This window comes from Oncorhynchus masou, chromosome 28, assembly GCF_036934945.1.
Source record: "Oncorhynchus masou masou isolate Uvic2021 chromosome 28, UVic_Omas_1.1, whole genome shotgun sequence".
NCBI lineage: Eukaryota > Metazoa > Chordata > Actinopteri > Salmoniformes > Salmonidae > Oncorhynchus > Oncorhynchus masou.
The window spans coordinates 80,220,249-80,247,590 of NC_088239.1; the positions used below are offsets into that span (position 1 = coordinate 80,220,249).

General features: G+C 41.8%; 2 protein-coding genes across 2 annotated transcripts in view; both read right to left on the reverse strand.

Annotated features, from left to right (window-relative positions):
* auh (AU RNA binding protein/enoyl-CoA hydratase) overlaps positions 1–10,947 on the reverse strand; it is a 54,890-nt gene extending 43,943 nt beyond the window's left edge. Inside the window, exons 1-6 of the mRNA XM_064943550.1 lie at positions 10,678–10,947; positions 6,425–6,492; positions 6,260–6,347; positions 5,812–5,898; positions 3,773–3,865; positions 1,274–1,330 (exon numbers count right to left, since the gene is read on the reverse strand). Coding sequence (XP_064799622.1) covers positions 1,274–1,330; positions 3,773–3,865; positions 5,812–5,898; positions 6,260–6,347; positions 6,425–6,492; positions 10,678–10,900 — 616 coding nt within the window. The 5' untranslated portion in view covers positions 10,901–10,947. The remainder of the gene's footprint in view (positions 1–1,273; positions 1,331–3,772; positions 3,866–5,811; positions 5,899–6,259; positions 6,348–6,424; positions 6,493–10,677) is intronic.
* Positions 10,948–13,185: 2,238 nt separating this feature from the next.
* On the reverse strand, positions 13,186–18,832 carry nfil3 (nuclear factor, interleukin 3 regulated). Its single transcript, XM_064943551.1, is given in 4 exon segments — positions 13,186–13,553; positions 13,556–14,152; positions 14,155–14,996; positions 18,656–18,832. Coding segments are annotated over 3 exon segments (1,344 nt in total). The 5' UTR covers positions 14,840–14,996; positions 18,656–18,832; the 3' UTR covers positions 13,186–13,491.
* Between the last annotated feature and the right edge of the window lie 8,510 nt (positions 18,833–27,342).

A 27,342-nucleotide genomic window follows, 5' to 3' on the forward strand; every position in this document is an offset into this window, starting at 1 on the left:
TAAAAAAAAACACATTGATGAGTTAACTCTTAATCTGAGAATAAAAATGGATTTCTATAAAAACAAGAAAGATAGAAACAGGTCAAGCCTCTCGCTCAATAGTAGAACGAGGATCATTCAGTCGACTTTCGTACTTGGTCCTAGACTACGGCGACATCATCCATCATCAGCTGTCACTTCATTAAAGCCGTTAGATGCAGTCTACCATAGAGGAGTACGTGTCATTATGCTCGACAGGTTTAGCAGTCTACACAGCCAACAGAATTCTCTCCATTCCCCTTTGGGTGGCTGTGCAGCTAATAGCTATAAACAGACACAAGACCTCTGTTGATGCCTCTCTACTCTTAGACTGGAGAGAAGTAAGCTGGTTTTATTAAACAATCCTTGGAGGGGGTTCAACACCAGTGCAGCTCAATCAGACATAGTTCCCTACTGTGACCTCCCTTATAACTACTCATCAATTCATGTTGCAAATATGGCACAATTATATTGGTTAAGTGATGTCCAAAGAGTTTGGGTAGTATACTGTATGTGCCATAAAAACTGTTGAGGAATATGTGCTAGAATGAGTCAGTGTAAGCTTCTCCTAATAAAAGGCTGACCCACAGCAGGTCAAGGTTGTGTACATTTGTAGGAGAACAAATGAGAAGTGTGTTCCTTCCTGGTTACAATTGATGATAAAAGGCAGGAAACAAACAGGCATTTACCACATACATAGCTAGGACACAAGGATAGATATCTCTCTCTTGCTTACATATCGGAGCAGCTTTTCTTTTAGGTTAGACAGAGACACAGACACTCTCTTAAGCTTTTGATTTTCATGCCACATTAAACAATTCTGCAACCAAAATATATCTCTGTGTACATTTTCATGCGGTGCACCATTTTATCCAAATTGACCCAGTCAACCTCACATCTGGTCAACATTTGAGAGTTGGTACACCAAGGATACTAAATAAAGAACTCTCAGGGATTCTGGGAAAGAAAAAGCCACGTGACCCATCGACGTAGGACGTGTTAACAACCAAGAGAGAGAATGTCGCCACACGTCACGCCTGGACAAATGCCGCAATTTATTTCAAACAACAACATGCACTTGAGATTGACATTTCTTAGAAATACAAAACTGTGTAATTTAGAAAGTGGTTGTATATTAACCATATCGCTTGTGATCAAATTTGAAAGGCAAGCATTTTTGGTTTGATTGTCAATTTCACGAATTGTAGTCTTAGCACACAAAGGCACAACAGCACTCTAGGAAATTAAACCTTACCTGCTCCTGGAATGATGGCGAGTTTGGTTTCAGTCAGGCCGAGCTTTGCATTGTTAGCTACAGAAAAAGGGGAAATGTGACATGGTCAGAATATCTGGAATCAATTAGTTCTAGACAAACATCTTTGTTCTATTTCCTTTCAATAGAAAGGGAATTCCAGCATGGGCTCAGAGCAAACTAACAAATCACACATGTCTTGGCTTGAATATGTATATTTAGAGGGACTTATACTTAAGCATTAAGGCCTGAGGGGGTGTGGTATATGGCCAATATACCACGGCTAAGGGCTGTTCTTCGGCACTACGCAACGCGTGGTATATTGGACATATACCACAAACCCCCGAGGTGCCTTATTGCCATAATAAACTGGCTACCAACATAATTAGAGCAGTAAAAATAAATGTTTTGTAATACCCGTGGTATATGGTCTGATATACCATGGCTGTCGGCCAATCAGCATCCAGGGCTCGAACCACCCAGTTTTGAAGAGTCAGTAACTTATAAAGTGAACCCATTGCAGGAAGGTAAGCCTGTTCATGTCCTGCTAATAGATATTGGGTGAATAATGCAGAAACAAAGTGCTCTTTTGTCTTTATTTCACCAGTTGACGTGTCCTGGGGTAAAGAATATTTTGGGGAGTCCCTGGGTCGAGCACCCGATTCCCCTTTTAGTTTCAAGCTGGGCTAAAGCGTGTTTGGCTATGCTTTCTTACCATTGCAGGTGTTGTTTAAAAACAAGGGAAATATGGAAGACTTTAAGTCTAGTTGTTTGTTTGCGAAAACAAGGGAAACAAGAGAGAGGGTGTAAGTTGCTCTCCATCCCTACATAGGGTGTGAAATGTGAGTGACCTTTTTTTTTGTAAGGATGCACAACACAGACGACAATGGTTAAAAACATATCTACCATACTGTTGTTGCACCCTTATTTTTGTGTTTACCCTTTGGCTTACAGGCCACAGAACTGCTGCAGGTATCTTTAATGTAAGTAAAGGAGGGACTTATACATTCTAGGTTGTAAAATGTTTTCTGCACCCACCCAGGCACCAAAAACCACACAGCTACTGAGTCGGCCCTCACAAAATACTTTAGTTTCATCCCTCACTAACAACAATGACAACCACTATGGCTGTCGACAGTTGACAGTCGACAGTTGATTCATTCAGAGAGGACTCTTCAGTCACTCAAGTCTGGCATGCATGATCACATCCAATCTGTGGTGCTATGATGTGGTGCCATGGTGCTATGATGCCAACTTTAAAGCCACTTTCATCTGTGAACACCCCCCCATCCAATCCGATGCTTAAAATAAATGCTAATAAACTCATCAGAAAACATGTGTGAAAGAAAATGGAATATCGCAGCTCTCTCGTACGGGAAACGGGAGTGACGTGCTAGAAACGAGGAACAGATTTAATTCAGAGGCTGAGGAAAAACATTGTCAAACGGAGTATGGATGGAAAGCATTTTTCCTCCAGTAAACACAAAGAAAATAAGAAGACATGTCATCGATTATCTCTCTGAAGACAGTCAGTCATGTCTCACACACATCCACAACATAAAACAATAACAAAATTAAATATGAATAAATGACTCTATGAATTAGCAATGAGTCCTTAGCCTTCAATCACAACAGAGTAAAATGTGTACAGGCAATATGAACACATCTCCCTGAAGAACTGAATTGTGTAAACCAAGGTGTACACGCTGACATCTGTTCCTTGGTAATTTTAAAGATGGAGCGTTGATTCGCTCCAGCGAATGGAAGCCGTGTGCATCTCAATAGAAGGGACTTGTAAACGCTTGACGAGGACAACAACATGTACGTTCAACAACGATTTGATTAAATACAGTGAGGTTTTAGATAGGCATTCATCTTACAAATATCATAATGCCAAATCAAATTATACTAATTTCATCAGTAAATGAATCAACCAACTGCCATAGTCTAATGTCTCAATGTGGTGAAACAAAATATAGGTCAGGTACATTCTACTAAATCTGTTCTGTACAGTCTATTCATTCATCAGGGCATGTGGGGGCATGTACACTCTCTTCTATTTGCTCGTGATAATTTGTCAACTAGAGAAGTACAGTATTTGAAAAAACATGTACATTAACTCTGTTGAACAGGAATGTTATCATGTCTCATAATGGACCCAGCACAAAGTCACTGTGTCAACACTTTGTTTTGCTAGTATGAATCTTTGGAGGCTCTAGAGAAATTATAGCTGTGTGTACAGTAATGTCTATGTTACACACCTATATATTACTCATTTAGCAGACTCTCTTATCCAGAGCGACTTGCAGGAACAATTTAGGGTTTAAGTGCCTTGCTCAAGGGCACATCGACAGATTTTTCACCTAGTCTGCTCTGGGATTCGAACCAGTGACCTTTCGGTTACTGGCCCAAAACCCTTAACCACTAGGCTACCTGCTACCTATATGTACCTGTTTACATACAAGCACCGGCACACCCATTTCAGCACAATGGGTTACTTACAGGCAATTCTGATGTCACAGGACAGAGCCATCTCCAGACCACCACCAAGGGCGGCTCCATCGATAGCTGCGATCGTTGGCATGGGCAGATTACCTACACAGAAACGGGGGTATTTGTCAAAACGGAGTATGGATGGAAAGCATTTTTCCTCCAGTAAACACAAAGAAAATAAGAAGACATGTCATCGATCATCTCTCTGAAGACAGTCAGTCATGTCTCACACACATCCACAACATAAAACAATAACAAAATGAAATATGAATAAATGACTATGAATTAGCAATGAGTCCTTAGCCTTCAATCACAACAGAGTAAAATGTGTACAGGCAATATGAACACATCTCCCTGAAGAACTGAATTGTGTAAACCAAGGTGTAAATACCTAAAGCGCATTCGGGAAAGTATTCAGACCCTTTTAACTTTTTCCACATATTTTGTTACGTTTACAGCCTTATTCTAAAATTTCCCCTCATCAAATCTACACACAATAACCCATAATGACAAAGAAAAAACAGGTATAAGAAATAAAAAACAGAAATACCTTATTTACATAAGTATTCAGACTCTTTGCTATGAGACTCGAAATTGAGCTCAGGTGCATCCTGTTTCCATTGATCACCCTTGAGATGTTTCTACAACTTCGGAGTCCCACCTGTGGTAAATTCAATTGATTGGACATGATTTGGAAAGGCACACACCGGTCTATATAAGGTTCCACAGTTGGAAGAGCATGTCAGAGCAAAAACCAAGCCATGGGGGAGGAAGGAATTGTCTGTAGAGCTCTGAGACAGGATTGTGTCACAACAACTTTCTGCACAATTGAAGGTCCCCAAGAACACAGTGTCCTCCATCATTCTTCAATGGAAGAAGTTTGGAAGCACAAAGACTCTTCCTAGAGCTGGCTGCCTGGCCAAACTGAGCAATTGGGGGAGAAGGGCCTTGGTCAGGGAAGTGACCATTAGGTTCTGCAGAGAAGAATGGGAGAATCTCCCCAAATAGAAGTGTGCCAAGCTTGTAGCGTCATATCCAAGAAGACTCAAGGCTATAATTTCTGCCAAAGGTGCTTCAACAAAGTACTGAGTAAAGGGTCTGAATACTTATGTAAATGTAATTATTTCCGTTTTGTTATTTAAAAGCCTTTTTCTGCTTTGTCATTAAAGGGTATAGTGTGTAGGTTGAAGAGGGGGAAAAAACTATTTAATCAATTTTAGAAGGGGAAAATGTGGGAAAAGTCAAGAGGACTGTGTACTTTCTGAATGCACTGTAGGTGCAGTGTGGCAGCTGTGTTTATCCCATATAGCCTAGGTGCCCTCAAACTAAACTCTGGACCTCCAAGCCAGTTCCACTGTTTTTTTTTCATTGTTCCCTTTTAATCATGGACTGATTTAGACCTGGGACACCAGGTGGGTGCAATTAATTATCAAGTAGAGGAGAAAACCAGCAGGCTCCGGACCTCGTGGGGTAAGAGTTGAATACCCCTGGCCTAGTGAATAACAAGACTCTAAAAATGGAATGGAATGAGTCATCTCATTCCAGTCCACCTGGCATGAATTTATAACCACAGGAAATGAGCAATTATCATCAATGACTCGAATGGATTTGAGGATGATGAAATGATTAATGTGCTGCTTTGTGAACATGAAAGAATTTGGGACATAATGTCCAGACGAATTTGTGTGAAATACTAGGGCCGCGCCAATAGGACCGCGACAATACCAGTATCGCGATACTAGTTAGTATCGTGGAAAGGAAACAAAACACGAAGCGGATTTAACTTCTTTAGGAAAAACGTCCCTAATGTTGGAAGAAAAAAAACATCATTATGTTGTCATCCAGAGTCACATGACCTGATTTTCCAAGCTATAGCTTCGATGTCCACACCCCTGCGGAAATCTAATTTCTATAAAACAAAACATATGTCTGTTTAAAGTAGCAAAGAGTTGTCTGCTTCGTGTTTTCATTTTTTTTTTGTATTGAGAAAAAAATATTGCGATACTGGTACCGTCCCGGCCCTATGAAATAAACAACAATTCCCTCACCAAGTTCTGAGATTAGTGCCCTTGCCTTGGACACAAAGGGTCCAACTTCACTTTGGTGCATTTTGGCCCTCTCTTTAAGGTCCGCACCTGTACAGAGAAAACAACATGTCATTGTCATCCAATAAATCATGTAATAGAATGAAAATGTGCCCCCCCCCCAGCTTTTCCACCAGCATCTACGCTACAGTTACAGACAGCATAAAAGCAACAAAAATGTACACCGATTATGGCTAGCTGTAACTGATTCCCCAACCCAGTGAGTTATAAAAAAAATACATGCAGGATATTTTCAAATGTACACTAATAAATGTCAGGCTTTAAATTAACAACATACCCATAGATGTGTATTTATATTTAAGACTATGACTTACACAGTAAATGCATCATGGGTATAGTTCAAACTGTCTGACCCCTATTGTCACCCAAAATATAAAGTTGTTGTGTGTACCTGCACAGAATATCCCAGGCACCATGCTACAAATGATGACCGTCCGCACTTTGCTGTTCTTTTTTACACTCTCCACAGCCTCAGTCATCTAACAGAGAACACAATCAACATGGGTGCTAATAACAGCCACTGTGTGTAGGCTACCTCACGGATGTCCATACATACCTGAATGACAAGGTTTTTGCTGATGGCATTTTTTTGCTTTGGTCGATTGATCCCAAAGACGACAATCCCTAAAAGATAGATGAAACGTTAGGACTACGGAGTGGGGGGCCATGAATATCAGAGAGTGGGGGGCCATGAATATCAGAGAGTGGGGGGCCATGAATATCAGAGAGTGGGGGCCATGAATATCAGAGAGTGGGGGGCCATGAATATCAGAGAGTGGGGGGCCATGAATATCAGAGAGTGGGGGGCCATGAATATCAGAGAGTGGGGGTCCATGAATATCAGAAAGTGGGGGGCCATGAATAATATCAGAAAGTGGGGGCCATGAATATCAGACAGAGTGGGGGCCATGAATATCAGACGGAGTGGGGGACATAAATTGCAGACGGAGAGGGGGCCATGAATAGCAGACAGAGTGGGGGCCATGAATAGCAGACAGAGTGGGGGGCCATGAATAGCAGACAGAGTGGGGGACAGCCATGAATAGCAGACCATAGTGGGGGTACCATGAATAGCAGACATTAGTACTATAATATAGTAGAGGTACAGTACCATAGTACTATAATATAGTACAGTACCATAGTACTATAATATAGTACAGTACCATAGTACTATAATATAGTACAGTACATTAGTACTATAATATAGTACAGACTATATAATATAGACAGTGGATTGGGTACCATAGCACATGAATATAGCAGACATAGAGTGGGGGATTGAATATAGTACAATGAATAATATAGTACAGACATAGTGGGGTACCATAGCAATGAAATATAGTACAGTACCATAGCACTATGATATAAACATGACATATAATATGGGGTCCATGAATAACAAACATGATATATGATATTATATAGTACCATAGTACTATGATAAAATATAGTACAGTACCATAGTACTATAATATAGTACAGTACCATAGTACTATAATATAGTACAGTACCATAGTACTATAATATAGTACAGTACCATAGTACTATAATATAGTACAGTACCATAGTACTATAATATAGTACATTAGTACCATACCATAGTACTATAATATAGTACCATATAATATATAATATAGTACAGTACAGTAACATAGTACTATAATATAGTACAGTACCATAGTACTAATATAGTATAATATATACTACACCCATAAAATAAAGTACTATATATTATAGTACAGTATGATATAGTATAGTAGCATGATATAGTACAGTACCATATACTATGATTGAATATAGTACAGTACCATAATATGATTGAATATAGTACAGTACCATAGTACTATAATATAGTACAGTACCATAGTACTATGATATAATATAGTACACCCATAGTACTATATATTATAGTACAGTAACATAGTACGATGATAAAATAGAGTACAGTACCATAATACTATAATATAGTACAGTACTATACTATAGTACAGTACCATAGTACTACGATATAATATAGACACCCATAGTACTATATAATATAGTACAGCACCATAGTACTATGATATAGTATAGTAGCATGATATAGTATAGTACCATAGCACTATGATATAATATAGTACACCCATAGTACTATATAATATAGTACAGCACCATAGTACTATGATATAATATAGTACAGTACCATAGCACTATGATTGAATATAGTACAGCCTATATATAATATAGCACTATGATAGCACTATATAGTACACCCATAGTACTATATAATATAGTACAGCACCATAGTACTATGATAATATAGTATAGTACCATAGCACTATGATTGAATATAGTACAGTATGACTATGATTGAATATAGTACAGTACCATAGCACTATGATTGAATATAGTACAGTACCATAGCACTATGATTGAATATAGTACACCCATAGTACAGTACCATAGCACTATGATTGAATATAGTACAGTACCATAGCACTATGATTGAATATAGTACAGTACCATAGCACTATGATTGAATATAGTACAGTACCATAGCACTATGATTGAATATAGTACAGTACCATAGCACTATGATATAATATAGTACAGTACCATAGCACTATGATTGAATATAGTACACCCATAGTACTATGATATAACATGGAAATTATATAATCTGGTGCGCCATAAATCAATATGATCCCTTATTGTGTAAATGTGTCCTATGGAATAACGAGACATCACCATGACATACCACGTCTGTGATCATACTGAATAGCATCAATAACACTATGGCACTGTGCCCACAGAGGGTTGTGGGAATGGATTCTTGGTTCCACATCTCCAGACAGAGGCCAATGGCCATGGGTGAATCTCAAACGTGTTTTTCTAGAATCCTCCAGGATTTTCCTTGCCTCCTCAATCAAAACAAATCAAATGATATGTCACATGCGCCGAATACAACAGGTGTGACCTACACCTGTGACATAACATTTGATTTGTTTTGATTGAGGAGGCAAGGAAAATCCTGGACCTCACAGTGAAATGCATGCTTACAAGCCCTTAACAAACAATGTAGTTTTAAGAAAAATAAACTAAATAAACTAAAAAAAAAATAAATTTAAAAGTAACACAAAATAACAATAATGAGGCTATAGCCTAGTGGTTAGAGGTTTGGACCAGTAACTGAAAGGTTGCTGGATTGAATCATCCCTGAGCTGACAAGGTAAAAATCTGTCATTCTGCCCCTGAACAAGGCAGTTAATTCACTGTTCCCGGTAGGCCGTCATTGTAGATAAGAATTCATTCTTAACTGACTTGCCTAGTTAAAGGTTAAATAAATATATATATATACACACACATACATACACAGGAGGTAACGGTACCGAGTCAATGTGCACGGTACAGGATAGTTAAGTAATTGAGGTAATATTTACATGTAGGTAGGGGGTAAGTGACTATACATAGATAACAGCGATTAGCAGCAGCAGAAAAAGGCGAGGGGGGGTTCATGAAAAACGTCAGAGGGAAGCAGTACTCTCTCTGACATTTTGATAAGCAGGCGAGGAATTGATCAAAAGACTTTTGACATTAACTGGCAAGTCCTGGACTGGGGATTGAAGGGATAATACCAAACTCGTCATCCTTTATATTGACATTAGGACAAGATCACAAGGTTGGGAAGTGGTGAATTTTGCAGAGTCAAGTAATTGACACTGACAAATAACTTGCAGTCAATTTGAACATGGATGTTGTACATAGAAAAACCTTTATATTTTTCAATGGAAACTAAGTAGTTGACTTCTGGATAGTTATCTCTGACATAGCTAGAGAAAATGTGACAAATCTTTTTCGGAGATGATTTATCTAGTTTTACAATTGGATCAGTTGGGAATCGTTTTACCAAAATAGTCCCCACCAAAAAAATACTAAAATAAAGAAAATATTGGCAATTTAAGCTTTCTTTAGTGTTATGTGTCAGTTATTCAAATCCGCTATGTAGGCAATAGGTCATGTACAACAGGTGTCGACACCTTACCGTGAAATGCTTACTTACAAGCCCTTAACCAACAATGCAGTTCAAGAAATAAACTAAGGTAAAATAATTAAATTAAAAAGTACCAAGAAAAGGACATAACAATAACGAGGCTAAAGAGAGCGGGTACCGGTACCGAGTCAATGTGCGGGGGTACAAGTTAGTCGAGGTAATTTGTAAAGTGACTTTGCATAGATAACAAACAGCTTGTAACAGCAGTGTAAAAACAAAGGCGGGTGGCCATTTGATTTGTTGTTTAGCAGTCTTATGGCTTGGGGGTAGAAGCTATTACGGAGCCTTTTGGACCTAGACTTGGCGCTCCGGTACCGCTTGCCGTGCGGTAGCAGAGAGAACAGTATGACTAGGGTAACTGGAGTCTGACCATTTTTGGGGGCCTGCCTCTGACACCGCCTGGTATAAAGAGCCTAGATGTCAGGAAGCTTGGACCAAGTGATATGATTAGTGGTTTCACCACAGCATTCATTTTACAGTCTACACTAGTGAAATAGGATTCGTTCTATACGTTTTCTTTCAACGTTTGGTAATTAGCATAGGACATTGTAGCATATTTTTTTTAGAAACAATGTTTCTCTTTCATTGTTTTCGACAAGTTAAGACGTTGAGCGATAGATAGCGTAGCAGCTAACAGAGCAGCTTTATCTGCAGGCAACTCAAACGTGTTGAGTTGTTATAGCTTTTTGATTTGGCAACACACTTCCTGAAACAAAGTCGTCTTACACCAACAACACGATTTGGGATTGTTTTATACACTAATGGCAATGGCTAGCTACCTGAATCTTCTCCGTCCAGATATCTAATGCTCAAGTCATCCTTAATATCGGAGCTGTAATGACGGGTCGCTCCATTGCTTGTCGGACGAATGTACTGTAGTTTGTTGTTGAGGACATTGTGCAAAGACTTCGTATGCTCCTGCAATCTGCGCACTCCCTCGATGGTACCCGTTTGGGGTCGAATAGCTTGCAGAAGTACTCGGCAACCCACAAGAACCGCCATACTGTCGTGCTGCAGTGTTGTTTTGACTTTCAACTTTGAACCGAGTGTGACGTGGGGTTGACCACGTGACCAGCCGCAGAATAGGATTCCCTCTGCTAGTTACAGCCATAAAACAATGCTCTCCATAATTGTTGAAACAAACAAAAAACTCGCCATCGAAATCCATCACTTTGACCTGTGTATCTTCGTCGAGGCCGTAATAACACTACAGTGAAATTCTGAGCTATGGCACAAACGCATTTTTTTGCCCAAACATGCATTAGATGGGACAAAAACGAAGCAACTTGAATTGTTGCCTGCGCTCAAGATGCATTGGTCTCAGGTTGTCCATCAAAGAGTGAAACCACCAACAAAATGTAAACACTGCAGTGTGCTGTATCTCTTTACATGGTAACTGCCCTTGATCCTGTGTGCAGTGTTCAAGGAATGACATTCAATGAAATTAAGCAGTTTGGCTATTAGCAAACATGACTGTGCATGACACCATTGTTCTCCTGTGGATTAGTTTTATGGTTATAATGGATTAAGAAAGACAGTTGTATTAATCTCATTAAGGTAGGCTATTCATGAAAATGATGTGGTATTTCAATCATTTAAATGACTGAGACTGTAGGCTTTAAACCAATAATTTCAGTAGTACCCCAGTCAGCCAGTGAAGGAATGTAGACTGTATAGTAGTTTTTGCTGTGATGTGGTTGGATTACTGACCCAGATTTAATGAGATATTGTTATTATTAAGTGTCTGTAGACTTACATCCCAGGCATTATCTTATAATGTAATTTAGGAGACTGAAAAGATTTTGCATGGGTCCTCAGATCTACAAAAGGTTCTACAGCATTGATGCATCACTGCCTGGTATGACAACTGCTCGGCCCCCAACCATAAGGCACTACAGAGAGTATTGCGTACGGCCCAGTACATCACTGGGGCAAAGCTTCCTGCCATCCAGGACCTCTACACCAGGCGGTATCAGAGGAAGGCCCAAAACATTTCAAAGTCTCCAGCCACCCTAGTCATAGACTGTTCTCTCTGCTGCCGCACGGCAAGCGGTACCGGTGCGCCAAGTCTAGGTCCAAGAGGCTTCTTAACAGCTTCTACCCACAAGCCATAAGACTCCTGAACATCTAATCAAATGGCTACCCAGACTATTTACATTGCCCAACCCCTCTCCCCCTCTTTTACACCGCTGCTACTCTCTGTTGTTATCATCTATGCATAGTCACTTTAATAACTCTACCTACATGTATATATTACCCCAATTACCTCAACTAACCGGTTCCCCCGCACATTGACTCTGTGCTGGTACCCCCCTGTATATAGTCTCACTATTGTTATTTTACTGCTGCTCTTTAATTACTTGTTATTTGTATTTCTTATTCTTATTTGTACTGCGTGGTTGGTTAGGGGCTCGTAAGTAAGCATTTCACTGTAAGGTGAATGTGATTTGATTATTTGATTTGACCAAGATACTGGGGACAGAGCCAACATGGTCTTCAATGCTTTACTCTGTTATAGTTGTGGCCATATGACCGAAATCAATAAACTATTTTTGACAAAATGCAAGTCAGGCTGGTTACTGTGAGAAAACAAGTTCTCATTGGGATATATGTGTTGGCTTCAGATGGCACTAATTTATTCATAATTATTAATTTACTGTATATGTAAATGTAATGTTCTAATTTCAAGGTAAAGTTGTATAGTTAGTTGTATGTTAGTCAGCTGATTTTCATGGTTAAAAAGACTATTGTTTTGCTTAGGGGTGTTCTTGGGCCAAAAAGGGTCCCCTTAAATGGGCAGAAATATTGTCCATAAATGACCTCATTGGACAGAAAGGGCAACACCTCCCCACACTTATCAGCAAAAAGCATATAGGCTATTGTTGGCCTAATACTTTGTGTGGTTTCATGATATACTGTCAGAAATTGATAATTATCATAAATGTATATGACTTGAACCATTCAGCAAAGAGTCTATCCAAAATTGTATGTAAACAATAAGCAATTTAACTCACGTAGTGTTTCTTTAACTTGTCTGGGTTGGGAACACAAAAGTGGGCATCTGCAGAGCTCCCTTCGTGTACATGTCTCACCTGTAGTTTTTCCCCTGCTTCCCCTGCTAAACTCTTCAGAGATTGTAATGGACATGAACAGTTTCTGATGAGTGTATTGCATTAATCCTACCAGTGTCAGAGACAATGATTTATTTGCATTCTTGTCGTGAACTGTTTGAAATAATTAACAGATCAACTGAAAATAATACTGCTAAAAGACACACGCGCACAAGGTTCAGTGCTTACACATATTTATTGTCAACAAAAAAAAGTCACCATTTACAACAAAACTTTCAAAAGTTGACATAAAATGTGCATGTACAGTAGCCTCAGCCTGACATTTGGCTTTGGGTTACAGGTAGAGTTATAAAGAAGATACGCCGAACTACAACAGCAAGTGCACAACACACCATTCATGTTAAATGTACTGCATTTATACACCATATCAACCGCACAGTGCAATAGTAAATACAGTGGAAAACAAGGCATTGTGCAAACAGAACTCATTTTGAGTAACATCCTTTCGATAATGACTCATGATCAGTAGTGCTTTTGGTTGATTCTATCACGGTCCCTTGCCTCGATGTTATCAGTCTTTTCAGAGACAAAACTTCTGCAGACAGGTCAGCTATGCCTCGTTTTAAGTACAAGTTCTCAGAGTCTGAGTGGGCGTAGGAACCGTCTTCAAGGTCCAGAGTGAGTTTTTTGGAGACAGGGACCGGGGAAAGCCTGTTCTGGTAGCCATTTTGTGGCTTCTCTGAGCTGTCTTTGTGCCAGTGCTCTGGCCGGTGGGTCCAATCCCGGATGTTGGTCACTTGGAGTGACAAGGGGCTGAGGGGCGACTGCATGTAGTCTGCCACGGCACCCTGGCCCCTCTGGTAGTCTTCTCTGGCCGACATGTCGATGGGAGAGGAGGACTTTCCAGAAGAGTCGTAGTCGGGGTCGATGGCCTCCACTTTGATTGGAATGGCCCTGTTCTTGAGCCTCAGTTTGTGGGGCAGAGCCGACGAACAAGCATCTGGCACTTTGAGGCGGGATACGATGACGCTCTTCGGGTCAGCGGCATGTGGCATGGGGCCTTTGGGGACCTGCTGCTCATCCTCGCCGTCCGAGGACTTACTCACGGCCCCGTCGTCAGAGGTCCTCGGGGAGTTGCTGATTGACCTGGTGAGCGGCAGGAACGGGGAGGGTTGGGAGTAAACCCGGAGAAAGGGCTGGCAATGTAGTTCCTGTACAATTCATATGGACTGCTCCTCTCACGCACGTAGCTTCCGTGCTCGGCTGGCTCTTGCTTGATGATCTCAGGGGTCCTGCACATGCTACCCTTGGTCGCTGCAGAGATTTCGGCCATGTCAGACAGCGTGCTGTGAGGGGAGTGCTTAATGACCGATATGCAGCTGCTGCCCAGGTGAGGGGACTCTAGGTCCCTGATGCAAGAGCCTCGGGCTTCGCCCGGCGAGACAAAGTCGTGGTAGAGGGCAGCCGTTGACACAGAGATCTTCTGCACTTCCTGTGTGTAGGCCGCAGAGCTGACCAGGCCGAATTTGAGTTTCAGGGCCAGCAGCTCTCCTTTGAGGGAAGCGTTCTCCTCGCCCAGGGCCAGCAACTTGTTCTCCAGCACCATGTCGTTGAGGCGCCGCTTCTCCCGCGAACGCTTGGCCGCCTCGTTGTTCTTGCGCCGCCTCTCCCAGTAGAGATTGTCTTTCTTCTCGTCGGGGATGAACTCCCGTTTCCTGCGGCAGGAGGTGCCTTTGGTCTTGAAGGGCATGGTGGAGAGCTTGTTGTCCATCAGATCCCTGTCGGCCCCTTGAAGGGCCACAGCCAGAACCAGGGCGTCCTCTCCGCTGTAGGAGCCATTTGACAGTGGCTCGCTCTTGATGGTCTGCATATTTCAACGATTGGGATATTTGTGTTCAAGAAACTCATAGGTCCTTAGTCCTTTTGACTGGACATCTCGTTATCTTAAACCAAAAAGTACCAATGACATTTGTGTCCAACAATGGTAGTTCCAAATGGGGGGAATGGTCCTTTAGAATTCACCAAAGCTGTTGAGAAAAGAAAAAGGGAAGTTTTAGATATCAAAGTTTAAGATCAGATAGCTTTTCACATTTGTCTTTGGCTTCCATTTCATGTGCTTAGTCACAGCGTACATCACTATCACATGAATCTTTCGGCTGTGTAAACATAGATGTTGCTTAGTACTCATAGAGAACTGTAAGAAACACATTCTTGAAGATTATATGCACGCTCACCTTTTCTACATACTGCGTAATGTTTGTGTTTGACAGAGATTTTTTTGTGCAGAACATATCACATATACCCGAAAAGGAGTAGCCAGGCTAGTTAAGCAAGCCAGGCACCATAATATAGTTTTGTCTTCAAACTTATAGCTATAGGAGGATGAACTTGAAAAACTGGATCTGGAGTTAGTGATGACATAATAATCTCATAACGTTTAGTATAACTGACTCTCAAAGTAGCACGTTTTGAGACGTGAAATATCCTCCACGCAATTATTTAAAACCCATTTTGTAATCTAGACTTTGGACATCTTGTATTATTACACCATAATGTACAGCGACGTTTACAGCAGAGGAAAATTCGTGTCTGAGCTCAGTTGAGCTTTGTAACAAATGACGGAATGTCTGCATAGTAAGATTATGTAATGGCTTTAACATTCACCTCCTGCTTAACTGTAGATTTACACCAGTCCATGTCCAATACACTGTTTAGGTATGTATTATTCTTTATTATAAACTGGGTGGTTCGAACCCTGAATGCTGATTGGCTGACATCTGTGGTATATCAGATACCGTATACCATGGGTATGACAAAAACATTTATTTTTATTGCTCTAATTATGTTGGCAACCAGTTTATAATAGCAATAAGGCTCCTCAGGGGCCTGTGGCATTTGGCCAATATTGCTGTATCCAGGCTCATGCGTAGAAACGTTTTTAGCTGTGATATAATGGCAATATACCACACCCCCTCGGGCCTTATTACTTAATTCTGTATTGTTTACTGACAGGGTGCCTGTGAGCAGGTTTCACCACTGAGGGTGGCCCTTGGCCACACATCTTACAACTCTGAGCCTGCTGGTCATCTATGAACGTTTGAACATCTTGAAGAACAATCTTGCCTTAATGGCCATCTACTCTTATAATCTCCATCCAGCACAGCCAGAAGAGTACTGGCCACCCCTCAGAGCCTGATTCCTCTCTAGGTTTCTTCCTAGGTCCTCTCCTTTCTGGGGAGTTTTTCTTTAGCCACTGTGCTTCTACATCTGCATTTCTTGTTGTTTGGGGTTTTAGGCTGGATTTCTATATAAGCACTTTGTGACATCTGCTGATGTAAAAAGGGATGTATAAATACATTTGATTGATTGATGCTACTCATCCTAAGAGGGGACATAAACTGTTAAACTTTGCAACCTCTTGAGATCACAATATCAACAGGGATATGCTTGCTGAATCAGGTATCCATTTCCCTATTATAACAGACCAATCAGATGCCCTATCTTCATTCTTCACTAGAGAAAATGTATTACAGTGGATTCAATGTTTTATTAACTATTACCATTAGTTGGGTCCCATTCTCTCTCCCTCTCAAATTCTAATTCAAATGGGTTTATTGGCATGGGAAACATGTTTACATTGCCAAAGCAAGTCTTTCTTGAGCTCTTTCTCTCCCTCTCCCTCTTTCTCCTTCTAAAAGTACCGTGTAGGAATTAGGTAAAAACATTATCATAAATACATTAGACTGTCCATCTGTATCTACAGACAAAGTAGATGCGTGTAACAAGTACAACGTTTTCCAGGACGAATGTAGGACAAGACTACTCTGAAATTTTAGGGTGACACAACTGCGAAATCCATTGGTCGGAGAGTGGCGAAAATTATGCGATTTTTGAGCGCGCACGACCCCATTCAGGCTCTACAAATGATGTCATCGCCAGAGGTCTAAGCATTAAGTCATGCACACTGAAACAATGCCCGTTTCAAAACAGTATATGAGGAAAAGCTATTTGCTACTTTCTTGCGGCAAGTCAGTTGAACAGCAAGATCTATTAGTGCCGTAAACCCACTACCCTAAACATAGATGTTTAGCTCGAGTCGTAAAAGAGCTGAGAGACTGCCTGACAATGACCTTCAATGGTCAAACTCGGCGGTGCGTTCAAATCGAATGAGATAAACAACTCGGAGCCAAATGCGTGGGCTTTACAAAAGGCGTGGTCCTTTAGTAACCACCGCCTAGGCTTATAGTCAGATTAAGCAGCAATGGAATAAAAAAAAACTACACAGCTATACTGTAGTTACATTGTGTTCCTATATTGAAGCCTACACCGTGCTCCCATAACTCCCAAAAACAAGGAACAAAGGAATGCGTCCAGTCATAATCATCACACGTGGTCGGACAGAAACAACAAAATAAAAACAAAATCAGGGAACAATGACGTCAGACTCTCACAATTGACACTATGCTAACTAAAGGCCCGAAACACGTGCGAATGAGTCTGCGATGTTTTTCTATACATTTATAATGGAGTTGTTTTTTTGGAATGAACTTGAGTCAATATCGCGGCAATAGTGTAGGCAACAACTGTACAATAACGTTTTATACTACGGTTGCTTACAATGTCGCCAAACGTGTACCAAATTGAACAATACACTCTGCAAATATTGATTCCCCGCTCTTTTTTTGATACCATGCTCGGATTTATGAGTCATTTTAGCCTATGGGCAACAACTCTATACAGTCTATAGGTGTAGCGTGCAAAGTTCCTCAATCGTTAAACAGCGACGGAATGTTCTGATTGTTAGTCAGAACAGGACCCGAAAGAATGAGGTGCTCGTTCACCGTCATGTCCCATTGCCCCTGATTACTTCATTGTGTCAGGATTATAAAATAAGCGCGATCAACTCCATCCCTCCCCAGCAAATTCTGTGGCTGATGAGGTTATGCAATGTTAGCCTATACAGGACTGGTAAATTGGTTTGAAGAAAAATGATCGAACACTAAGAACAAATACATGTCTACTTGAAATACATTATCCAAGCCTATTTCCTCAATGGAAAGCATCACACATAGGTAGTCCCATGCATGTTTTGCTTGCTGTATGGGTATGTAGGCTAATGGCCATTTTAAACTGCAACGGTGTGATGTAAAAGCAGTGCTTGGATAAGCTACCAACACGGGCGTATTAGGCGATTATATATATATAAGATTTTTTTAAAATATTTTTTTACTTATTTCCATCCGCAGAGAGACAGCAGCAAATCCACCCACATCGAATTCCAGGTCACTGTGCCATGTTCCGTCTGCGCGTAATGTTTACTGGTAGTTATCGAGCCTAAAATGATACAAAATATCAAACTAATCCGCACGCTCGCTACTGTAGCAACATGTGAAGTCTCCAGCGGTTACAGCTAACCAAGCAGGCGAACCTCATACTACGTTACATCATGCGTGATACCACAGCTATCCAACTAGCTAATTACACAGTAATACACTTGTTATGAGTTAATGTAATACGTTTAAAAAAAATAACAGGTAAACTTTTTAAATGAATGAATATGGTGCAATACAATAGCTAGAGATGTTGTCTATAGAGACTAAATAGTTAGGGCGGCCAACTAGACTGCGTAAACATAATTTCCACCAGTATGGCTGGCTTTCCAACGCTTAACTAAAATAAAAATTACCTTTTCAAGCACCAGGTTGATAAAAAATATTATTTTCCGATGTATATCGTGTAAAAGAGTATAGGCTGAGCTTCTGATTTACAAAAACAAATAGTTTTGCCGGAGGTAAAAATCCAGTAAATTTGGAGAAACGTTCCTTGTCTGCTTCGCTTTTCCTTTCGGAGTGACACTAGTATTCTGCCAGCAGCACAAACGGTGACGTATGCTAATGTATAATTCTTCAAAATAAAAGCCCACATTTCAAAACATTGCAATGTGGTTAACTAATTCATTTAAGATATTATATTTTAATCAATGGACATTTTTATTGTGATTAGAAGCGAATGAAATAAGGACTTTATGGAAACAATTACACATATGCTTCTAAAAACATTTTTTAAGACAACCATATCGAAAAAATACAATGTTCAGACAATGTTCACAATATTGAGCTTTCCACTCCACCCATTCCATTGGTCCCAATGCAATACACTGTAGGACCTATACATTACATATTGGCTTATAGAGAAAAAACGATTCTATGTGCCTTTAGTTAAAGTGTGGTTGGGTATACTCAATAGGCTCTGTAGAATCTATAGATGGTGTTTTGGGGGTACTTAGGTATATATACCCAGCAACAGTATATACTCCAACCATTCCATTCACTGTAATGCCTATAAATGACACATAGGCTTATAAAGAAAAAAAATTGGTAATAAAAAAAATTATATAACACTTTAGCCAATTTTATTTCTCTATAAGCCAATATGTAATTGATAGGCCCTACAGTGTGTTGGAATTGGACCAATGGAATGGGTGGAGTAGAAAGTGATGCTGGGTGTTTAGACCACAGTCCCCCACGAAACAAAACCCATATATAGATTCTACAGACCCTACTGAGTATTCCCAACCCTACTTAGAAAAAAAAAATCTGCAATCGTGCTTCGAGCATAATATCCTGTTGCCAGGAGAACAGTAATCGAAGTGACCGCTGCCTCATGAATTTGTGTTAGTAGGTCAGTGGAGAAGTGTATTGGCGGCGTGCAGTGAGTGAAAGCCCACGCAGCCAATTGAAACCCAGCATTTTCTGTTTTGAGCCAATGATTCTTTATTCCAGTAGACATATCAAGTCCGATGCTCGTGAAGTCGCCAATCTTTTTCGGGGAACACAGTAACAAGGAGATATTCATATCAATGGAAGAATTTAAAACATTGTGAATTTTGATTGATGGCAATTTTTAATATTTTAATTAGATGGAAACATTTTGAGTACAAATATGATTCTAGAAAAAAAACCATTAATGTTAAAGATTTTTGCATTAAAGTAACCAAAGTCAACTCTTTAGTGAGCTAACATACATGGTGTACACCATATATAGTACATTTATAACAATGACGTGACCCTGCAAAACAAGTGTCCTCTATTGACTAAAATAGATTAAAACTAGATATGATGCCATATGTGATGTCATATTTAGAGGCCGTTTATATATATATATATATTTTTTTAATTACCATAACTTAGGCCAATTTAATATGAATCGAATGCTGTTTAGTTTCTAGGCTTGGAGTAATGGAACATGAGCGTATAACCGTGCCTATTTATTTTACACCTGCCCTCAACAATGACTAGACTAACTTATTAACACAAGTAAGATAATTTACCCAAATTGCTAAATTATGGGATGAAGGATGAAAAACTAATTAGTATGAGCAGTACTAATGTGTAGGTAGGGCTTACAGACTCATGCTCTTTATAAAGAAAGTGCGACATCACCTGGCGGCAAAGTCCATATTCATTTAATTTACTGTTCAACGTATGTTTGAATAATAAACGAACTAGGCATACAATAGGACCATTGTCATTTAGGGAATTTTAATCATAACATACCGTTAACTTACATTTTATAATAGGCTTCAATAGTTTTAAGCCAAAACAGATTTTGGAAGGGCAACACAGCAGCATAACATCACCAACAACAACAACATTAAAAATAAAAAGAAGGTTAGAACAGTCAATGGGGATTCAATCCAAAAATCTGTGCGATTTTGACAAAATTATTTGCTTTAGGTTTTTCACCTCGGCACATAGCGACGCCAACTGATGCCTTAAATGTCCATTCTCAATCATTTCACCTGAGACGACTGTAGCAGGCGAACTTGTCATTATTTCTGGCGTCGTTGCTTCTTTTGACACTAACAGTTTACTGCAAGAGCTGGCAAAATATTGCGGCAACTTTTCTTTTTCAGGTTGAATGTTAGACCTACTTGAATTAGTTTTACTTTCTTTTTCGCAATCCCATTGTATCAATTCTTGCCCATCCATATGGCGCATAGGCCTAGTCCCATTGTAGATGCACAGTTGACCACTGTTCTTTATTCCATTGTCGTTATCTGTAGAAGCTCTGTTCAACAAATTCGTTTGTTCTTTTAGAGGTTTGTTAGCTTTGAACCTCAATTTGTGAGGTAAAAGGTACATTGTCCCACCGTCAGATGCTTCGGTGGTTGTTCTGTCATGGGCTTGTGCGCCCCTTTCAGTTATTTCCGAAGAGCACGGTTCGGTACCGTGACTCTGACCGTCAGTTGAGATTACTTTATTTGCGCGGTCGAGATCCACAGGTGTGTTTCCATTTGCAAAATCTTCAATGTTGGCATCTCGCGCATGATGCGCACGTGCATTGGAGTATTGAGCGCTTGTCCGAATCACTGAGTACGATATGCCGACATTTGGAGAGGTGCTATATCTGGATGGTGATTCAAATATATGAGAAGGATAATGTCCAACATTGCATGCAATACCAACATTTCTGTAGCACTGATAGTCATTCAAAATTGGCACAGGTGGATAAGAATCGGGTATTCCAGCTCCGGAGAAACATTCCTTGTCCGGAGGATGGAATTGGTGAGAAACATCTGAACAGTTAAGATGGGTTCTTCGACAGGTGCCAACATTGGGGAAATCTGGGTTATGGATGAATCCAGGAGTAAATGTATTGTCCGACACATCTTTTGAAACGTTAAACTTTGTGCCAAATGACACATCAGGTGGCAGCATCCAAGGAGCCGCACGAGGGACACTAGTTGAGGGCGGATGAAAACAATGTGTTGAGAAGTGTTGTTCATCAACGGGTTTATCGCGACCACCGTCCACTCCAATGGCGCGATATTGGACGGCTGAAAGGGTCGCTCTTAGTTTTTCGTTCTCTCTGAGAAGTTCATTTGCTCGCCCCTCTAACAGAATCCCTTCCATTCTCCGACGCTGCCTTGACATTTTCGCTGCCTCGTTGTTTCTTTTCCTTTTGAACCAATAATTGCCATCTTTTTGCTCCTCGGGTATGAACTCTCTCTTTCTGCGCACTCGTAGTCTCCCTATAGGACTAAAGGTCGAATTTAATCCCAAAACGGAGTTTGCGTAAAGACGCACAGGGCTGCTGGTGTTGTCACCAGACTCCTGAGAAGGAGAGGACAACATGGTGGTCGTGGACATCACTTTTGGATAAACCGATGTATCTTGGCTAGTCTGCCTCCCACCTACACTTATCCATTGTTTTGCCATAAATTATGTGCGTAAATCCAACCTTTTTTCTGTGCACGGGCAACGTCCATTCTGTAGGCCACAACTTCGAGGTCCATCTATGTGCATGCCTTTTAAATGAATTCAGTGTGACATTCGAGGATGCTGTCATTGACAGTTGGATCAGTGAGGCACGCCTACACTTTGCAAAACCACAAGGATAAATCGAGTGAAGCTGTGTCTGTTGTGTTTTTACGCGCCAGCCCAGCATCGGGCAGCTCGTGCACTTTTGTTAATCACAATGCAGCATTTTACAGCGCTTGACGTTTTGAGCCGAACCAAGGCCAACCCCCCCCCCCCTCCCTCGCTCTTCTTCAGGGGATGAAGTGGATATAACAAATACAATATATATATATAGATATATAGTACCCTCCGTAATTATTAGTACAGTGACGCATTTTTTCTTCTTTTGGCTCTATACTCCAGAAATTTGGATTTGAAATCAAACAATAACTAGGAGGTTAAAGAGCAGACTGTCAGCTTTAATTTGAAGGTATTTCTGTCCTTATTGAGTGAACCGTTTGATGTAGTCATTGCGTGCTATGCATATGGGACCAAATACTTAACCTTTTACTACTTTAAAACATATATAAGTGAATTTGTCCCAATACTCTTGGTCCTCTAAAATGGGTGTACTGTGTACAAAAAAAGTGCTGTAATGTCTAAACGGTTCGCCCGATATTGTAGTGAAAAAGGTATAGATTCACGCCGCAGAGCGCGGCGGGTGTTTACTTCGCCTTCGCAGAAGGCAGGAATCGTGGTCACAGGCAGGCAAACAAGCAGGTGAATCAAAAACTAGGACTGAAGGCTATAACTGGTTCTCACAAACGAGTTAGGAAAATGCTTAATAGAGTCAAAACGAACAATACCTCACGAAGGCACAAACACAATGATATAAGGAGCTGATGAGACCAGGTGAGTAACTAACACAGGTGAAATCAATGAACAAAAATGAAAGACAGGGCTAGGTTCAAGAACACAAAGAAACAGAACACAAGGTTGACTAAGAATATAAATACAGAACCTTACAGAAATGGATGAAAATACCCTCAAATTAAAGTTCTGACAGGAATTTAACCTCGTAGTCATTGCCAATTGTAGAAACAATGCTTCCCAATAATTATGGAGGGCACTGTATTGATTGAATTATACATCTTCAGTTACACTCCCGTGGAATGATGAAACATAAGAAATAGTTTTGACTTTTATTTTCAGGTTTATTCTGATCAGTTGAAACTTAAAGGGAACATATACAGTGCATTCGGGAACGTATTCAGACCCCTTTTCCATTTTCCATTTTGTTACATTACAGCGTTTTTCTAAAAACGATTAAATCGTTTATCCCCCCCTGTCCACAAACAATACCCCATAATGACAAAGCAAAAATAGTTTAAATAGTTTAATAGTTTAAAAATAGTTTGGGATAAACGTAAATACTTTACTGAGAAACGATAACAGGAGGATCACAGTAACACTGGGGAAACAACAAACACTAGGTCTCGAAAACTCACTCAGGAGACAAATACACACGACAAACTAATCAAGCTTCTGCAAAAGGAAACAGAAAACACACCTCTCTTAACAGGGAAATCATAATGAGTTACAGAACACACCTGAGTGTCATTAATGTCTCTAAGACGGTTTTTACCGCCTCCTGGTGACAGGTGGAACCATAACAAGAACACCTAAAATAAGCATAGAGAAACGATAGTCCATCATTACTTTAAGACATGAAGGTCAGTCAATCTGGAAAATTTCAAGAACCATCAAGCACTATGAAGAAACTGCCTCTCATGGAGGACGCCACAGGAAAGGAAGACCCAAAGTAATGCTATGCGCCTCAGCACATCACGGGCCCGTTCTGTGAGCTTGTGTGGCCTACCACTTAGCGTCTGAGCCGTTGTTGCTCCTAGACGTTTCCACTTCAAAATAACAGCACTTACAGTTGACCGGGGCAACTCTAGCAGGGCAGAAATTTGACAACTGACTTGTTGGAAAGGTGGCATCCTATGACGGTGCCACGTTGAAACTCACTGAGCTCTTCAGTAAGGCCATTCTACTGCCAATGTTTCTCTATGGAGATTGCATGGCTGTAACCACTAGTCCCTAAAGTAATCCATGGTAACCACTAGTCCCCAAAGTTATCCATAGTAACCACTAGTCCCCCAAAGTTATCCATAGTAACCACTAGTCCCCCAAAGTCATCCATTGTAACCACTAGTCCCCCAAAGTAATCCATAATAACCACTAGTCCCCAAACAGGGAATGCCACCTTCCATTCTGTAAGAGGACACACACACACACACACACACACACACACACACACACACACACACACACACACACACAAAATCAGACTCGAAATCAAACGATATCTACCAAAGGCCAGATCCACCCAAAAAGTGATTTTGTTGTTGATTAATGTGGCAGTTCCAGTTATGTAGGTGTATCTCAAGACAGTATTGTAAACTAAGACCAGTCTACCTGTGTCTCACCTGTGTTCTCCATCTTCAGCTCCTCCACCTCAGTCTCATGGAGTTCCACCTGGTTCTCAGTGTGGTTGGAGCAGACTTCAAGAGGTCCTCAGTGTGGTTGGAGCAGACATCAAGAGGTCCTCAGTGTGGTTGGAGCAGACATCAATAGGTTCTCAGTGTGGTTGGACCAGACATCAAGAGGTTCTCAGTGTGATTGGAGCAGACATCAAGAGGTTCTCAGCGTGGTTGGAGCAGACATCAAGAGTCTCAGTGTGGTTGGAGCAGACATCAAGAGGTTATCAGTGTGATTGGAGCAGATATCAAGAGTTCTCAGTGTGGTTAGAGCAGACATCAAGAGTCCTCAGTCTGAGTGGAGCAGACATCAAGAGTCTTCAGCTCCAGGGCTTGGGCTGGAACCAGTGAGTTTAACCATTGATTGATTGAAGTAACAAGTGACAAAATATTGGTACGTTATCCAATTCACCAAAAATATATGATGATAGTGGGCAGGTTGATGATGGGATGGGGAATTGGGAGTGTTATTGGGCTGGGGGGAATGGGATGGGGAATTGGGAGTGATGTTCGGCTGGGGGTGATGTTCGGCTCGGGAGCTAGGGGTAATGGGATGGGGAGCTGGGGGTACCATTTCCCCAGCTCCACCACCATGGTCCCCAGATCCATAACCATGTTTCTCAGTGCTCTCAGCTCAGCCCAGATGTCTGTCCGTCTGTTGACCTATATTCTGTCTCGAACTCTACACCTGGGGGGAATGGGATGGGGTGCTGGGGGGAATGGGATGGGGAGCTGGGGGGAATGGGATGGGGAGCTGGGGGGAATGGGATGGGGTGCTGGGGGAATGGGATGGGGAGCTGGGGGGAATGGGATGGGGAGCTGGGGGGAATGGGATGGGGTGCTGGGAATGGGATGGAGAGCTGGGGGAATGGGATGGGGTGCTGGGGGGATGGGGGGTGCTGGGGGGAATGGGATGGAGAGCTGGGGGGAATGGGATGGGGTGCTGAATGGGATGGGGTGCTGGGGGAATGGGATGGGGAGCTGGGGGGAATGGGATGGGGAATGGGATGGGGAGCTGGGGGAATGGGATGGGGTGCTGGGGGGAATGGGATGGGGTGCTGGGGGAATGGGATGGGGAGCTGGGGGGAATGGGATGGGGTGCTGGGGGGAATGGGATGGGGTGCTGGGGGAATGGGATGGGGTGCTGGGGGGAATGGGATGGGGCTGGGGGGAATGGGATGGGGAGCTGGGGGAATGGGATGGAGAGCTGGGGGGAATGGGATGGGGTGCTGGGGGGAATGGGATGGGGAGCTGGGGGGAATGGGATGGGGTGCTGGGGGAATGGGATGGGGTGCTGTGGGGAATGGGATGGGGAGCTGGGGGGAATGGGATGGGGAGCTGGGGGAATGGGATGGGGAGCTGGGGGGAATGGGATGGGGTGCTGGGGGGAATGGGATGGGGAGCTGGGGGGAATGGGATGGAGAGCTGGGGGGAATGGGATGGAGAGCTGGGGGGAATGGGATGGGGTGCTGGGGGGAATGGGATGGGGTGCTGGGGGGAATGGGATGGGGTGCTGGGGGAAATGGGATGGGGTGCTGGGGGGAATGGGATGGAGAGCTGGGGGGAATGGGATGGGGTGCTGGGGAGCTGGGGTAATGGCATGGTGTGCTGGGGGGGGGGGGAGCTGGGGTAATGGGATGGTGTGCTGGGGAGCTGGGGTAATGGGATGGTGTGCTGGGGGGGGGATGGGGAGCTGGGGGGAATGAGATGGAGAGCTGGGGTTACCATGTCCCCAGCTCCACCACCATGGTCCCCAGTGCTCTCAGCCCAGATGTTCGGCTCGGCGGATGTCTGTCTGTTGACGTTTTGACCTCATTTCTTGTCTCGAACTCTACACATTTACCTTTAGTGAACAGTTCACGTTGACCTCTCGTGACCTCTACCCCAGACAGAGTGAGCAGTAGCAGAGGAACAACAAAGACTTGCATCTTCGTATCACAACCACACCTTTCTAATGGAACCGGAGGTAGTCTCTGAATATCTCTCACCCTTATATGCACACAAACATATTCAGGCGCAAGTACAGTGGGGCAAAAAAGTATTAAGTCAGCCACCAATTGTGCAAGTTCTCCCCCTTAAAAAGATGAGAGAGGCCTGTAATTTTCATTCTAGGTACACTTCAACTATGACAGACAAAATGAGGAAAGAAAATCCATAAAATCACATTGTAGGATTTTTAATGAATTTATTTGCAAATTATGGTGGAAAATACGTATTTGGTCACCTACAAACAAGCAAGATTTCTGGCTCTCACAGACCTTCTTATTTAAGGGGCTCCTCTGTCCTCCACTCGTTACCTGTATTAATGGTACCTGTTTGAACATGTTATCAGTATAAAAGACACCTGTCCACAACCTCAAACAGTCACACTCCAAACTCCACTATGGCCAAGACCAAAGAGCTGTCAAAGGACACCAGAAACAAAATTGTAGACCTGCACCAGGCTGGGAAGACTGAATCTGCAATAGGTAAGCAGCTTGGTTTGAAGAAATCAACTGTGGGAGCAATTATTAGGAAATGGAAGACATACAAGACCACTGATAATCTCCTTCGATCTGGGGCTCCACACAAGATCTCACCCTGTGGGG